The following is a 15,790-nucleotide window of genomic DNA, read 5'->3' on the forward strand; positions in this document are numbered from 1 at the left end:
CAAAGATCAGCTAAATCACTGGAGTATTTTATTTGACATTTGATGAAAAGTGACTGCAGCAAATATTACATGAAGATGCAGATGCCAGTTCCAAAACTTTGTACTGAGTTGAAAACAATGCATTTGGAATAAATCAAGGACAGGAATTCTCTGCAGGCTAATCTGTAACAGTTTTGTAAATTCCTTGGGACTCTGTCTATCTTGTATTAAGTTTTTTTTGATATGCACTTCCCCTAGAGAAATATCCATTAGCATTCATGTAAAAGGTACAAAGGAAGTGGACTGCCTAGGTCTTTTAATCAACCTGAAGAAGGAAGAGATATCCTGGGGAATCTTTAGAGGAACATCAGTCTATATCAATCAACATTTAAATAGACTCTCTTCATCCTCATATGCTATATAACAAAACCCCAAACAAACCAAAACCCCAAAAAAACAGGCTTAGGACATGACAGTCTAATAAATTAGGCATCCCCTTTTGGTCACAGTGAGTCATTTTTATGCTTTATGTTCTGGTTCATAAAATAACGTCTTGGGCTTCCCTTCATTTTAGGCATGATAAATATCAGGAATATTTCGTTACAGAAAAGTGTTTGAGGGAACTCTTCAGTCAGTGCAACGGCGGCATACAGGGTATTTAATAAGCATGAGTTTTATTGTTTAACTATTCTTGGGTAGTTTTTCTCTGGACGGCTCTTTGTGCCTATTTTGAAGAAAAAAGTCCAAGTCTTATGTCTTGAAGTTGTTTATTCTGACATGGTTCAGGTGATATATATAGACCACATATGACTATATGGATGGGAAAGAGAGGAGTCAAAATGGTGTATATAAATGTACAGAGCCTAGCAACCCCTTGGATTTCTACAACATGAGATAACTCAAACCATTTGTCAATGAGAAGGAACTGCATGGTGTTCAACAGCATCCTTTCTGCTCTCCAGACAGGCTACAGGACTACCCAGGACACAGGCAGAGAGTGATCTCTAACACGGAAGTGTGCAGTGCTAAACTGTGCTGCCTAAATTAAGTGTACTTGTGGACAAAGCAGCAACTTATCACAATCTTTCATATAGCAGTAAAAACTGGCCCACCAGTCATCTTTACACGTTGTTCTTTCACTTAGTTCCTAGACTTTAAATACATTCTGCCTTTAATTAAATTAAAAATTCAGGAATAAACTGTGAACAAGGATACAGCTCAGTTAATTCCTATGATCCACATCTTTGTTTTCCCACACCACACATAATACAAGATCTGTCACGCATACTGTAAGTATTAAAAAAAAAAAATCCCAAGCTTAAAATTAGTCTAAGTAATTAATGAACCATTTTTTCTTGTGCAGCAAGATTTTCAGCTGCTGAATTAAGAAACCAACTCCAAAATCTAATCAGGCAAACATTTCCAGATTGTTGTAGCTAGGCAAAAATGCTGGAATATTAAAACCTAATTCTATCAGAACAAAATACATTTGAACTCATCACATCATCTACTGAATAGATCACTCAATTTTGCAGAGCTCTACAAAAAACACTGATTTTGTCATTAACTAGAAAGTATTGATTAAATTTTTCAACAGGACTTGAGATAGCTTAGAAAAGAACAATCCAAGTGAAAGATCACTGCTGAAATAACAAGCTTTGTCCCATATAACAGAACATTCTTTCCTGTAGTAACAACCTTTAATGGGCTTTCCAAATTTTTATGATGATCCTTATCCCCTAATGGAACTTCAATCTCATTCAAAGTGAATTTAAGCATACACAGAGAGCACAATTGCTATCATTTAACCATTGTGCCATTCATGTCCATCAGCGAATTCTGAATAACAGCATTAGTCATTATTGAATTAGTGGTATCTATAAATTCATGAACAATTTTTCCAAATAGTATGTCAAGTGGAAAAATCTGTCTGGAACAGCAGGTGTAGAGACCTGGTAACTCATAACTAACTGCAATCACAGAAGAATATTTTTTGTATACATTCAGGCACCAGAATCAGAGGTTAAGTCTGTCCTCTAGCTATAGCCAACATCCAAGTAGGGAATGTGAGATGGAGCGACTGGTACAATGGGCTGCTGATACTCTCTGAGACTTGTATGACAAAAAGGATGACAAAATTCCATACCACCCCCTTTAATTCAAAACAAGGCTTCAATTATTTGCAATGGACAGTATTCACTGTGGATACCACAGAATTCTTGAGCATAATCACATCAAAATCACTTATTAAAGAGTACAACAATCTGACTCCATTAGTAAGCTGCCATTTTCCTTAGGAATATACTACTCTCAGAATACTAGAATAGAGTGTTTTATGTTGGAAGGGACCTTTGGAGATCATCTGATCCTACCCACTTGCTCAAAGCAGGGCCAACTTTGACGTTAGATCAGGTAGGTCAGGGTCATACCTGGTTGCTTTCACTTGAAGGCAACGTCTCAGTTTTGTCCAGGTACAATACTCCCAACGTCTTCTACAATTCTGTCCATTTACATACTTGTTTGGAAATAGGGATCTGGAAGCTTCGGCATAAAAGCAATCTGGAAATAAGGACTTCAAAAATTATGCCCTGGAAGGCAGCCATCTCCTGCAGTTGGTCTTCCACACTGCTTTGTGAAGTTAACACATCACATACAGAGCCAAAATTCAAACACTGAGATCCTGAGTCAGCTGAGGTCTCACATTAAGATGCTACAATACAGATGCAAGGAAGCTCAGACTTTCAGCTGCAGTCCTACAAGAAGACTGATTAGGGAGCCAGATTTACATCAACTCAAGACTTTCATGTCAGCTCAAACTCCACCTTGAAGATTTTACTTTAAAGAACTTGGCTCCAGATGCTATAGAACCTACCAGATTCTTCCAACATTGTTGGAACAGAGCTACTGAGGGCTGGGAAGTCCTTCCTCTTAGCAGAACTGATTAGGTTAGTCTCCATGCCATGCTACCAATAGGGATGCTATTTCAATTCTAGTCTCATCCTCATCATGAGTTATAAACAGGCACTCCCTCACGTCAAGAGCTGAAATGCTTTTTCCCTCCACAAAGCCAAACAGCACCAAGCAAGCTAAGATGACATCCTGTACATAAAAGACATCTCAAAGAACAAAATGTCAACCATGCTTATTCACTGCTGATCTGCTGTTAACACAGACGTAAACAAAACCCAAAATTAATGCCTTTTCCTCCTTTCAGAGATTAGGAAAATGCACATTTTTAAAGGGGGGAGATAAGGCAATAAACAAGTACATCAGAATTCCGCTAATCAAGACCTGTGGAAGTACTAAGAGATATGAATCTAAGCCTACCTATGTAAGTACAAAACCATCCTGGAAGAGACTATGGCTGTACATTCACATTTGTGAACTCTGGCATAAGAGGAACAGAACTGCAGAGCAAACCCATTGGTATTAAGAATCCCTCATCCATCATAATGCCATTTTCAGGAGAGTTTACTTTGGACTAGCTCTAGTCTGATCCTGTGGATGCAACGTGCATTCGCTGCTAAAGCTCATTCATTGTGTTCTGAAGTAAACAGGGATCATGAAGAGACTTGCTTCTGAATGCATTCCTGAGTGCTAATGTGGGCGCGTTCCAGAGCTGAGAAATGGGACCTAAAAAAAAGCTCAGAACTAAAGCTGAGGCAGAAAAACTTGCAGGCCCAAAATTTGTTGCAGGAAGCACTCTCACCAGTGAGTGAACAATTCACAACCGGGACAGAAAACAGCATTTTGAGGTTTGCTTTATGGAAGCCCATCTCAGTAAGCCATGCTTCTGACACACATCATTATTCATTATAGGAGAACAAGTTCTGTTCAAAGTTTCGGAGTCAGTCTACTCACCAAGTTCTTAATTGCAAATGATCAATCACAATTTATATCAAATTGGGATCTACGTCCAGAGTCTTCAGTTAATGTTGTTTCAGGTGACTGACAAGCTCAAGTTTCTGCAGGCAAAGACTAACTGATGGAACTGGACTCTGTTTTTAATGCTTGTCCTGACCAGTGTATTGGTATTCTAAACAAGGTATTCACACACCAAAGTCTTGTCTGAAACCAAACTAAAGTCAAATGTCACATGTCACTGACATTTTTCTTAGATGATTCAGAACATCAAAACCAGCCTACATATTAATGAAACTGTTCTCTCACTGCTAATTTCTTAACACATAAGGCAGGGTCTCTGAATTCATCAAAAATGACCACCGGAAGTACCATAACAAGAAAGTGCAGATTTGGTGGGTGGCAATGGCTACAAATCACGAATTTACAGTTTATTTTCCTGGACTCCCTGGAATATGTTAATTTTTATGAAAAAATGTAACTAGCTGAGTGTAAAATGTAAATAAAGTAAGAAACTAAATACTTGAAGAGAGAGAGAGAAAAAAAAGAGCTTCTCTTGTTTACCTTGCAGAAAACAAAGTAAATTAAGGAAACTGGGAGAAGTGCTTGGGACAGTGCTCAAGTTACACTTGAAAGCATCTTCAGTTTCACTGGAGCTACTGCCTTTCTGCTTCCGCAGACAAAAATTACAATGTGCTCCAACTGGAATCAATTAGGTATTTGAATACACTGATCAAATGCGTATCCTTTCTTAATCTCTTAAAAGAAAAAACTTCGGATTATTATTGTTTTGGTGATGTGCCAAAAAATCAGTTGGCATTTCATAAGCTATCTGATTTTTACATTTGATGTTAGAAAGTAAACATGAAGGTGCAGTTATCGCTTGTAGAAAATATTTAAGCATAACCAATAGATTAAGTGGAAACAGAAATCAGGAGGTGTGCAAATTCCAGAACTTGTCACTGAATCCCTACATGGTACTATGCTGCACAATGCACTGGTTTCAAATAATTCAAATAATACTGAACTCATTCCCAGTCATCCCTTTAAGGACAGGTCTGCATAATTACCATTTTCTAAGTTTTACAGCAAATGTCAACTGTTCGGTTACAAAAAGTACTCATTTCTGCTAAGTGGATAGACCATTCTAATGTCTGAAAGTGAAGCAAGTATAAAATAGAGGACTATATATTTTTTATTTCTCTAAGTAAATTTCAAATAATTAAACTCTTTTTTGTTGAATCCATAATACTACAATATGAAACACTATTTACACATAACACAGAAATTGTCATGTATTTTTTCATCTGTGCAACTACAGTTGTGTTTGTATTGAACACATGTCTTTATAGCTGACAACCTGGTGTAATTTCTTTTCACAGTATGAAATTAACAGTAATTTCCAAGACACCCAGAAATTACCAGACAGATTGAGGCTGCTGAAGACATGACAAGCAGATTTCAAGGAGATTATTGTCCAAGAACACAATTCTAAATATTATCATTATGAAGAAGCAACATCAGAAAACTAAGTTTTCCCCTGGGTTAAAGATGGTATAAATGCCTCAACTGCCAACATAAAGTGACCAGTGCTTAAAATAACTTCAAATTCAAGGAACAGCATGAACTTTAACTTGCTTCATTTTGAATAAATAATCCTATTACCTTTTGCTCCTTATAAGCAAATAAGGTCAGATTTTGCTCCTTATCAGCAATTAGCAATGATGATCATTGTAAGAGAGAAAATAGCTCTAACATACTAGAATTTTGAACGGTCAAGTCCAGAAAGACAACATCCAGATTGTTTTTTATTTAAAAAAACAATCCAATCAGAAATGGCAAATATTTAAGTCTCAATTTCTTCCCACTACCTGCTATTATTCTCTGAAGTAAAGATTTATCTTCATAAGGTAACCTATTACATGACCTGAAAAATTATTTTGTTTTCATAATTCTGAACTTGAAGATAATATATAACTGGGCTTTTTAAAGTTGCTTTAGCAAGTTAACTTTTTAAGGTCACTCTTTCTGCTTTAACAAGCTTGATACCCGGGCAATGAAAGAGTTGTGCTTGACTTTTAAAAAACACTTTACAACTGTAACACTCTATTAAGTAAATAAAAGCAAAAGTAGTTTGACAGACAAACCACATACAATGCTACAGAAAAAGAGACTTAGAAAAGGAGACGCTTAGTTAACCATCATCATCACTTGTCATTTGCTGTAATTTATCGAATCAATCATTTCAAAAGGCATTTAAAATTTTAAGAATCAATTCCTATTTATACACCAGAAGCAGATAAGGAGAATTGTTAAAATAAGTTATCTATCATCCTGCCTTGACAAATTAATTGAAAATTAAACTGAAACGTTCCTAGAGTTCACTTGCTAAATGAGAGCTAACTGTATCTCCAATACTAGATCTAAGGAAATTCTGCAAACAAAACTCTTATCTGGATATACTTCTGAAAGAACAATCCAATGAACACATTCTAAATCATAGACACCTATGTTGCAGTGAACATATTCCCTTTTAATTTAAGGATACTAACAACATTAATGACAACAACAACTTTGTAACACAAGTTTTGTCACGTAGATGAATCACTGTTCCTGCCTACAGTTGTATTTACCAGGCACAACATAATGTTAACCAATTCACACCAAGTTTTCTGGCAAATAACAAACTCGAGTTGATACCAGCTACTTTTAAAACAAACAAGCAAGCAAACAAACAAAAAATAATCAGATCACGACTAATGATAACAAGCATCTACTGTTTGAGTACGAACCACATATATCTCCCACTTTCAGCTTTTATTTCAGAACTGGATAATTATCATTCACTCCTGTCAAAGGATGAACTACAATACACAAATAGCAGCACTGTAACAACTGTTAACTGTTAGGTAAACCTATTTGTTTCTTACTGTCTGCTTCAAAAAAAATCCTATGCAAAGATTTTTACAGTACAGGAAAAATGAGGTAGAGAACTTAAAGAAACTGAAAAGAACAAGTTCTGGGTAACCACTCCTTCGCAAGTAACGACAGACTGACTTAGACTGTACAAAGGAAGAGTTGCATGATATAGATGGGAGGGATTTATTCATGATAGATTTATCATTTTTCAGTTTCATTTTTCAGTTGCAAAGGTTCTTTTAAAGTCTTAAACTATTGTTAGGTGAGAATTTTGCATATGCTCGGAAGACTCACAGTTCTTCTTTTTGCAGTGTCACATACAAAACCTGCTTCTCCTGATAAGAGTATTTTGTAAACCCTCAGCATTGAAGCATTAAAAGTCCTTCCAGAACAGATTCTTTTGAGAAAGATCTCTGGGAAGAGAAAGAGTCCAGAAATTTTGGGAGTGGCAGAGAAGCTAACTAGTGCTGCTTCTGACTATGAGACCCAAGAGCCTGAGACGATGTCCAGCCGTGAAGCCCGACGTGGCCCCAAACTTGGAGGAAAAAGCAAGACTGGTAAAAATGTTTATCATAAAGCCTCCTAGATGCATTGCTGTGACAGAAGCAGCACTGAAAAGGAGTTATCAGAAGTGCGTTTGTGCTTGCAAAATTTCTGGTGTCAACTGGTACTGCTCCAGGATTCAGAACAGAGAACAGATACAAGCAATAATCTCTTGTTTCTGAACGGCGCTAAGCATCAGTACTTACTAGAGCTTCTTTTAGAGGGTGGAAGAGGAGACGCTCAACTGTACTTTCGCCTACAATCGTTGACAGGAAGTAGGAACTTCATCCTTTTTGGGGTTAAGCAACAAGACGATGTGTTTAACAGGTATGTTCTCTGGCAAATTTGAGAACTAGAGCCACAAACCACCATACAACAATGCGGCTGAGACCTAGACCCTCAAAACATCACCTGCTGGACCCACAGCCAGTTTTAGGGATGATCTGGAAACCAACTAGACCACAGCAGAGTTGAAATAGCAGCAAGTTTTGCTGCCTTAGGGATTTTCCCAGCTGCAAAGCCAGCATCTGAAGACGACACCACATTAAGCAGCAACAGATGTTTCTGCATCTTAGACTCTTATTTTCCTATAGGATTAGAAAAATCAACAGAAGTTGCAAAATCAGGGCTATGCTTATATACTTATATATACAGTGCTGTCAATCTCTTGCATATAGCCTGGGATAAAGCGGTTTCTGGAGAGGCCTATGTTTAGAATCCCTGTAGAGAACAGTCTGCAAATTCTCTGCATCGAAAATCTGACAAGAGAAACTGTACAGTTAGGGGAATCCCAAACTCCTCTGATCTGGTGTTTGAGAGTCAAGCACAGCCAATACTGTATGCCCACTGAATGAACAAAGAGATGGCATGACAGAAGCATGCCTTGTACAGATATCAAGAATTAAAGACATCAACACCTACAGTGTACATACAGTATAGTAACTCACCCCTCAAAGGAAAACCTTCTTCCTTCCCTTTTAGGGAAGTGTAAACCTTGCTTTTCTTTTCTCCTTAAATAAAATCATCAAGTTTTCACATCTTTTTCTCCTTCTCCCCCAACCTTTCCTCCTCCCTTGCACCAAGCTCACTGAAGGACCTGGAAACAAGACAGCGTATAAGGCTGTGGCCCAGGATACAGCTTTTTCCATCTCTTCAGTAAGAAGGTAGAAAGAGGAAACTGAGCCCTATGACTTTTAGGCTCCTTCTACAGTTTATGGGGAACTAAGACTGAAACACATGTCGTGAGTCTTAAGACAATGCTATACAGGTCTTTCAAAAAGCCTGTCGTATAGAGGCCTGTCATAAGAAAATATGTCATATTTCTAGAATAGCCAACAATACTCAAATAACAGTGTCTCTAGTCATGCTGAGATATATATACATAAAAACAAGGAATACCAAGTTCTTTAAAGCCAACTGATAAATTAATCTGATTATCTCCGTAACACAGGTCCCACAGTCTTACCCAGCCATCCATTGTGTAACTTCCCAGAAGCTTGTAACTTCTGTTTAGGATCAAACATTTATTTAAAAGACTGCAAAGCTAGATTGAGAGCACTTCAGTTGATGGTGGTCCAGTTGCTCCAGTAATTTTTAATTTCGCAGTTCACCTTTGAATACCAGTTCAGCATTACATACTACCTTATCAGCAACAAAATCACTTTGTGATAGTAGATTTTGAACAGAAGGGGAAAAAAAGTCTCAAATTTTCCTAAAATCAGTTTTTGATCAACATTCATATCTTATCCATGTTTCTTCTTTTTGCTCCTTATTCTCTTCTGCATCTTCCAAGTCCTGTAAGTTTTATATTCAAACATCTCAAGAGCTTGATGTCAGTCTTTTCCTGCCTGTATCTTTGCACTGCTTTGCTCTCAACAAAATTTCAGCTGTGACAACCTACAAATATTTTGATGGACAAACGTGCTTGGATTTTTCACAAAACAGCATGAGCATCTCTGGCTCCACAACTGCTTGGCTGACGTGTTTAGAAATACCTGTCAGATGAATCCTCAATAACTTTATAACACCTAATGGAAACTACCCCCAACAGGCACATTATCCACTGGCAAAACTGGCACTCAGCCAACAGCTGAAATAAAAATATTCAAACCAGAGAAAACTGTATATGAATGATATCATGTGAGTAATCCAACCTGGTTTTTAGCTATCATGCTAAGTACAACTTCTCCTTCCTTTATCAAAATGAGGTTTTGTTTTCCCTGACCATCTTAATGACGTAATAAACTACTAGTTAGCAAAACCTTTAAAGCAGAATTTTACATTTATAGAATAGATAAGAAAGACACAGAAACAGGTAATCCTAAATGAATGTATATGTACTTGACTCATCACACTGAAATCACTAGCTTCAGTGGCTCAAGAGGTAGCCGATATATGTACATATATGTATCAGTATAGTGGCTGCACTCAGAACTTCTGCTCATTAGTTAGGAAGGAAAGTCTCAAAGTAACGGTCCACCTCTGCAATAAAAATGGTTTACTGTTTATTTTACTTGAAGAATACAGGACTAAAGCCAAAGTAAATCTTAAATAAACTTAACCAAGAGCTTGTTGGAAACAATTTTTTTTTTTTAGGTTTCCTATTCACATTTAGATACAGTGGCCTTTAAAAGTCAGTAAGTATTAACAAAGCTTACCTGCTTTTTTACTAAGTTTGTATAAGAATGTTTGTCGTGGATCCGAATGGTCTCGACATGTCAATTGCAATAAAGAACCAGACTTCTTCCATTTCTGCATAAACCACAGTCCTGCATTGTTAGGTACAACATGAGTATAGATCCACAATAACATATGAAAACTAATTAACATAAGTAAAACATGTAAAGTCCATAAATTCAGCCTCTCAGATGTTAATTTTATTTTTCATGTCAGCATTGTCATGTCCAGAAAAAGTTTAAATTTTTGCTGATTATTATTTCCTGTCTATATATATAATAAAGCATGAAGGCTGTTATTTCCACTTATGTACATGCCTGCCTACAAAAAATAACTATACTTGCAAAAAGTGAGAACACATGAATATGTTAGCTATGAGGCAATATACAAGCTCTATTTCAATAATTTCCAGAATATTAAAACATTTTGATGTTCAAATATGTAGCACTAAACAACAAGCATTACTTCTCAGATTTCTAAAAGTAACTTTATAGAACCATCAAATTAATTAAATATAACTTGAAAAAAGAAAGCAGAATTTTCTCAGAGGAATACCATAGTATAAGATTTTCTATGATGCTGAACCCTCTTTATTAGCCAATGAGCCAGTTGGCTAACTGGCTTTTCAGGAAATCTTACCTCCCTCGCCAAGCAAAAGAAGAGCAGGCAACACCAAGCCTTCATAGCCTCAAGAATGTCTTTATGTGTTGATTCAAATTTCAGAGAAATAGTTATCTTTTAAATAGCAATTTATTGGCAGTTAATAATGTATACATACACTATTGTCATTTAGACTTCAATACCCATTACTTATTATTATCTTGGTATTTTCCAAAATCTTAGAGAGTGTGAAATGTAGAGGAAGACTATTATATGAAAAGGGCATTTTGTACAGTCTTCGACTATAAAAGAGATTAAATATTCTAGAAATCCTTATTTTTTCAGTGAATATATTCTGGATTATACTTTGATAACTTTAACCTTAGTTAACTGAAAGTCATTTGCTGGTGATTATATAAATAAGCAAACAGCCCTGCCTCTTTGCATCCTGGGAAACTGCAATTTCTAAAAGCAAAGTAATACTAATGCTTTTGGGTGATTTGGGTGAGAATCAGTTACAGATTAAAATACTTGAAAGAAACTGTCCTCAGATATACTAGGTTAAACGCCCAGTAGGTGCCCATAGCAAATTATATCGTCAATGTCTTAATCCTGAAGTGAACCTCACTGGTAGCATATTGAGGGCTATAAACGGTACCATTTAAACCAAATTCAAACAGCTCTCATGTTGCCCCTGCTTCTATAAACTCCAACAATAACTCCAGTTAGCCACCAATTCCTGTCCACTTCCCTTAAGCTCAACGCATGTGAGTTAATTTTTGTATGAAAGAAAATAATAAAACAATCAAGAAACAAACTGGCACTCAACAAAGTAATTCATGATTTTTAGAGTGTTTCTAAAGAGTTTAATGAGCATGTTTCTATTTAGTGAAAGTGTTACTCATTTGGGGTTTGGGCTCTCCAAGGTAGGTAGTAATCTCAGAAAGAAGTTTTCATTTGATGCTACCTGAAAATATTTTCTAACATTTATTTCAAAAGTCAGCAGTTTCTACAAGTTCTCCTAGAGCTACATTTAATCTTTAGAAAAACAGACATTCATAAGGTACAAACACATCTGCAGAAACGCACTGCAGGCTGTAAGACATTTTTGAGAGAGAAAAGACACTACTAGTAGTTCAGAATTCTTTTAATGCATCTTACCTACTTGTTTTGCAGATTAAGTAGATTAAAATTCAATTTATAATAAATTGAGCTCAACACAGTAAAACTGGAGTTTATTTATGGTGTAATAGAAAACCTGAATCAAACATACCGGGAAATACTTATGTGAATCACCTCTTGCACATCTCTTCTATTGACACTTTATTTTTATAACCCTTCTCTCTTCTTGTGACAGTGAAACGTGCACTTTCTCATAAACAAAGTAATGCAGAAATGTGCACCCCACATGAAACTGCTAAGTGCATTTCAAAGACAAAAATCTCCCCTAAACTTATACTACTGAAAATAATACTTTACCTGTATTAACAAGAGCACTGCTGTTGTAGAGGGTACCAAGATGTGGTCCAGACAGAGACAGGAAGGTATGAAGTTTGTTGAGGTAATATTTAAATCGAGGTCTCGTAAGCACTGAACGGATTATTAAATTACCCAGTGAGTGTCCAATAAAGCTGTTTAAAAAGAAAAAACAGTATAACATAGAATTTGATGGCAATCTGTTTGTCTTTTAAACAGAGAAAAATAAAAACTGGTGTCATAAAATGCTGAAAGAGCACAGGGAAAAAATTAATTAAAAGTTTCCATTCAGAAGTCTGTATTTTAGGTAACACAGAAAAAATAGCTTGTCCAAATCTCCCAAGCTGCACAAACTCATAACAAACATGTTCTGAGCTCCTCTGGAATTATTTTATACGTTGCTTTTGAAAAATCTAGTGAAAACAAACTATCCTTCCACCAGCATCTCCCACTCAAAACTAAGATTATTTCTGGGTGTATTTCCCTTAGCACCAAGTATTCAGAAAATATTTTATGAGCTGTGCATGACTGAATAAATCACTACTTTGGCATGTGATGGCATTCAATATGATAAATGCATGAGAGTTACTGAGACAACCTAGAGGAGCAGGATTCCAACAGTACTCCTATAAAGGGGAAAACCATTACTTAACTGAATCTGATTATTTTAAAATGTAAGCAACATCTCAAATTGGCTTAGCAGTTGGACCAAAATAAGTGATTATCAGCTTGAGTGAGGCAATTGAAGAATATCTGTCTGCCAGGAGAATATTACACTTAGTTGGTTCCCTGGTTAAGTGAGTTAGGAGAAAGATGGATGGGACTCTTCAGCTTCATGTATCTAAGAATAATTATTAATTAATTATTAATTAATCTGAGGTGCCTACTGTCATATCCACAAGTCTGTATAAAGCATTTCTTTAGAAGGAACACTACAAAATAAAGCAATTCTAGTTATTACGCAGTTATGCTTACAGATCACTGCTGAGGTAGGGACCGCACCATCCTAGGCACTGACTTAAAGAGGATATGGTAGAGACAAGACTCACAAAATTAGAAGGAAAAAGTGCCTTCCCATTTTACAAATGTAATCTCAGGACATGGAAAGAACAGACAACCATCCAAAAATATATAGTAGAAGTATCGTGGCTGGATCATATATGCGCCACAACATTATACCCATAAGATCATCCTTCCCGTTTGCTCTGTATCACTACATTCGTCAACAAAAATAGCTAAAACAAAGCTAGCAGTAATATCTGTAAAATACAGCGCTAAAAAATTACTTGACTATTTAATTGCTTCCCAAGCAAGAATTGACTCTGAAAATTTTAATTTAAAGCTAAGTGAAAAAATTCAAACATTGGGTTATAGAATGGCAGAGCCACCCCTGAACTCCTAAACTCTGACATAATTATACATTTCTGTGACAGAATAGGCTATTTGTTCCTTACAAATACACAGTTTAAACATGTATGTATATTCTTCCCATTTACTTTTACTACTACATTTTCAAAATTGCTACAATATCAGAAATTCTTTGCCACAGCTTGCTATGTTTGCCTAACTAATTTAGAAATGAAAGATACATCTCCTCTGTGCTGTCAGCACAACAGCAGTGCATTTGCGAAACAAAATATTGAGCTGCCAAACTCTCTTGAATACTAAAATTTAAAACCATTCTCTCAGAGTACATCATAAAGTCCACACAAGAAAAACAAAACCATAGACTCTTTAGGAAGAAGAAAATGTCCACAGAAATTCAGTGAGTTTATCCTGAAGGTGATCTGCATGACATAATTGCTCTTGAGTAAAAGAGATTATTTTCTAAAGAAGATCTAAACATTAGCAGAGATGTTCTCTTGACAGTTCTCTGACTGTTCATCCACTATTTACTAAACATCATAAAGGGATGAGAAACTCTTACGTTGCACCACAACAAATGACAATTTCACCACTGGAAAAAAACAGTGATCCCTCGATCAACCCTCCTCCATCAATCCTATCATCCTCAAAAATATGGGCATACCTGAACCAAAATTTCAGAAACATGAAAGATCCATTTGAGGGAAAAAAGGTGCTCACAATTACCTATGTGAATGTACCTCAAAGATTAAACATTTATTCTTGATTTGGAAAGACTTACAAAACCAACAAAGGTTATAGTAATATATTGTGTTCAAATTTAGATGTTTAGGTGAACATGTAATAAGCCTTTAATATTATTTTCTAATAGAGAAGGGTTTAAGGATTTGTTCAGTTCAAAAAGGAAAGGGGAGGAAAAGGAGAACCCTTCAAAAAGGGTTTAGAAAGTGTAAGACAAAAATGTAACCCATCCTACTCATTGTTTCAGATACCTGCAACTGTGGGATGCTCTGCAAAACCAATGCATTTCTGAACAGTAGGTGGCAATACTATCGTCTTTTGAATACAAGGTATCATTAACTCAACACGCTGAAATGATAGAATTATACTGTAGTATTTATATGCACTTTATGGCACAAGTCTACCAATTCAGATCTTACTGGAAAATTAGGCAGAGCAAAACCTCATTATTCGGTGCTTACAAATGAAAAATCCTGCCCAACTATAAAAATTTATGACAGGAAAAAAAAAAAAAATCCATCAAAAGCCATAATCAAAAAGGTGCTGAAACAACGAACAGATGTTTTAATATATGCATAGCATTAAAAATTGCTTTTTTTTTTTTGTGAGCCAATGTTACTTAGGGAAGAGGAAGACAAGCTGAATAATCCAACTGAGGTTAAAGTCCAATACAGGTCATCAGAAATTTATGTAAGACCTGACATGAGGAAAATGGTTTCTGAAACTACACTGTAAGAGCATGTGGTTTATTTCCTAGCTATGTGATGACCTGGAAAGGCTTCCATCCCCACAGATACTCCAAACTTGAACAAGTATGACTGAGCAATTTGACTTGCTTCAAGGTTGCACTAACTTTGAAGCTGGCACTGGTATGAGTGGGTAACTGGTCCAGATGACCTCCAGCGGTCCTCTCAACCTAAAGTATTCTGTGATTCTTTACCAAACAGTTGCTTTATAGACAAATTGCTGTTGGTTTGAATCAAGCTTCCAGTTCATGCTTGCTACACACTTGTAGTGAGCACAAAGATTTTGTTCAGAGGAGATTAACACACATTGGGTAGCGTACTGGTGCAATAACTGGTATTAGCTTTGGCAGTACCAAAAATGCTGGTTTGCTGAAGTTGACGCTATAGTATGGCTCTGGGTTCTGATGGTACAGGGAGTGCCTTTTCTTACCTCTGTACAAGAATGTAGCACAATAAATAGGATTTTGCCATTACTTGAAGGCACGAGGCTGTGCATTGACCTGACAGAGCGGAATCTCAGAACTTCTCTTGACTTGTCTTGGCCTGAGCCAATTTTACTTTGTTTTAGCTATGACAACAATCATCTGGCAGTGAAGTAACAAGTCACGCCTAAAGTTGCTTTAGTTTCACTATAGCTTCTATTAATAACAAGAAGTTATTCTGTGTGGCTTAAACTGTGTATCGCTAGAATAAAGCGTGGTGTGGAAGAGCGCAGACATGGGCATCATATGCCAGAGGTCCCCAAAAGTCTTTTAATGGTCACTGCAGAAGCACAACTCAGGAAAGAAAGCCAGTATTAGGGATAACAGAGAGTAAACGGGAAACAAAAGAAAGAGCACGTGGGCAGACTGAAAATATGAAAGTATGAAAATAAATCCAGGCAG

General features: G+C 36.4%; 1 protein-coding gene across 8 annotated transcripts in view; it reads right to left on the reverse strand.

Annotated features, from left to right (window-relative positions):
• Positions 1-15,790, reverse strand: part of FAM135A (family with sequence similarity 135 member A) — a 116,145-nt gene that overhangs the window by 29,464 nt on the left and 70,891 nt on the right. For 7 of the 8 annotated variants that reach the window (XM_052781790.1, XM_052781788.1, XM_052781789.1 and 4 more), the window contains 2 exons: positions 12,058-12,209; positions 9,960-10,070 (listed from right to left, as the gene is read on the reverse strand). In XM_052781790.1, the coding sequence (XP_052637750.1) occupies positions 9,960-10,070; positions 12,058-12,209 (263 nt within the window). Of the gene's footprint in view, positions 1-9,959; positions 10,071-12,057; positions 12,210-15,790 lie in introns of those variants that run through there. The other variant, XM_052781791.1, reaches the window with a different exon arrangement.

The sequence above is a fragment of the Harpia harpyja genome, chromosome 3, assembly GCF_026419915.1.
Source record: "Harpia harpyja isolate bHarHar1 chromosome 3, bHarHar1 primary haplotype, whole genome shotgun sequence".
NCBI lineage: Eukaryota > Metazoa > Chordata > Aves > Accipitriformes > Accipitridae > Harpia > Harpia harpyja.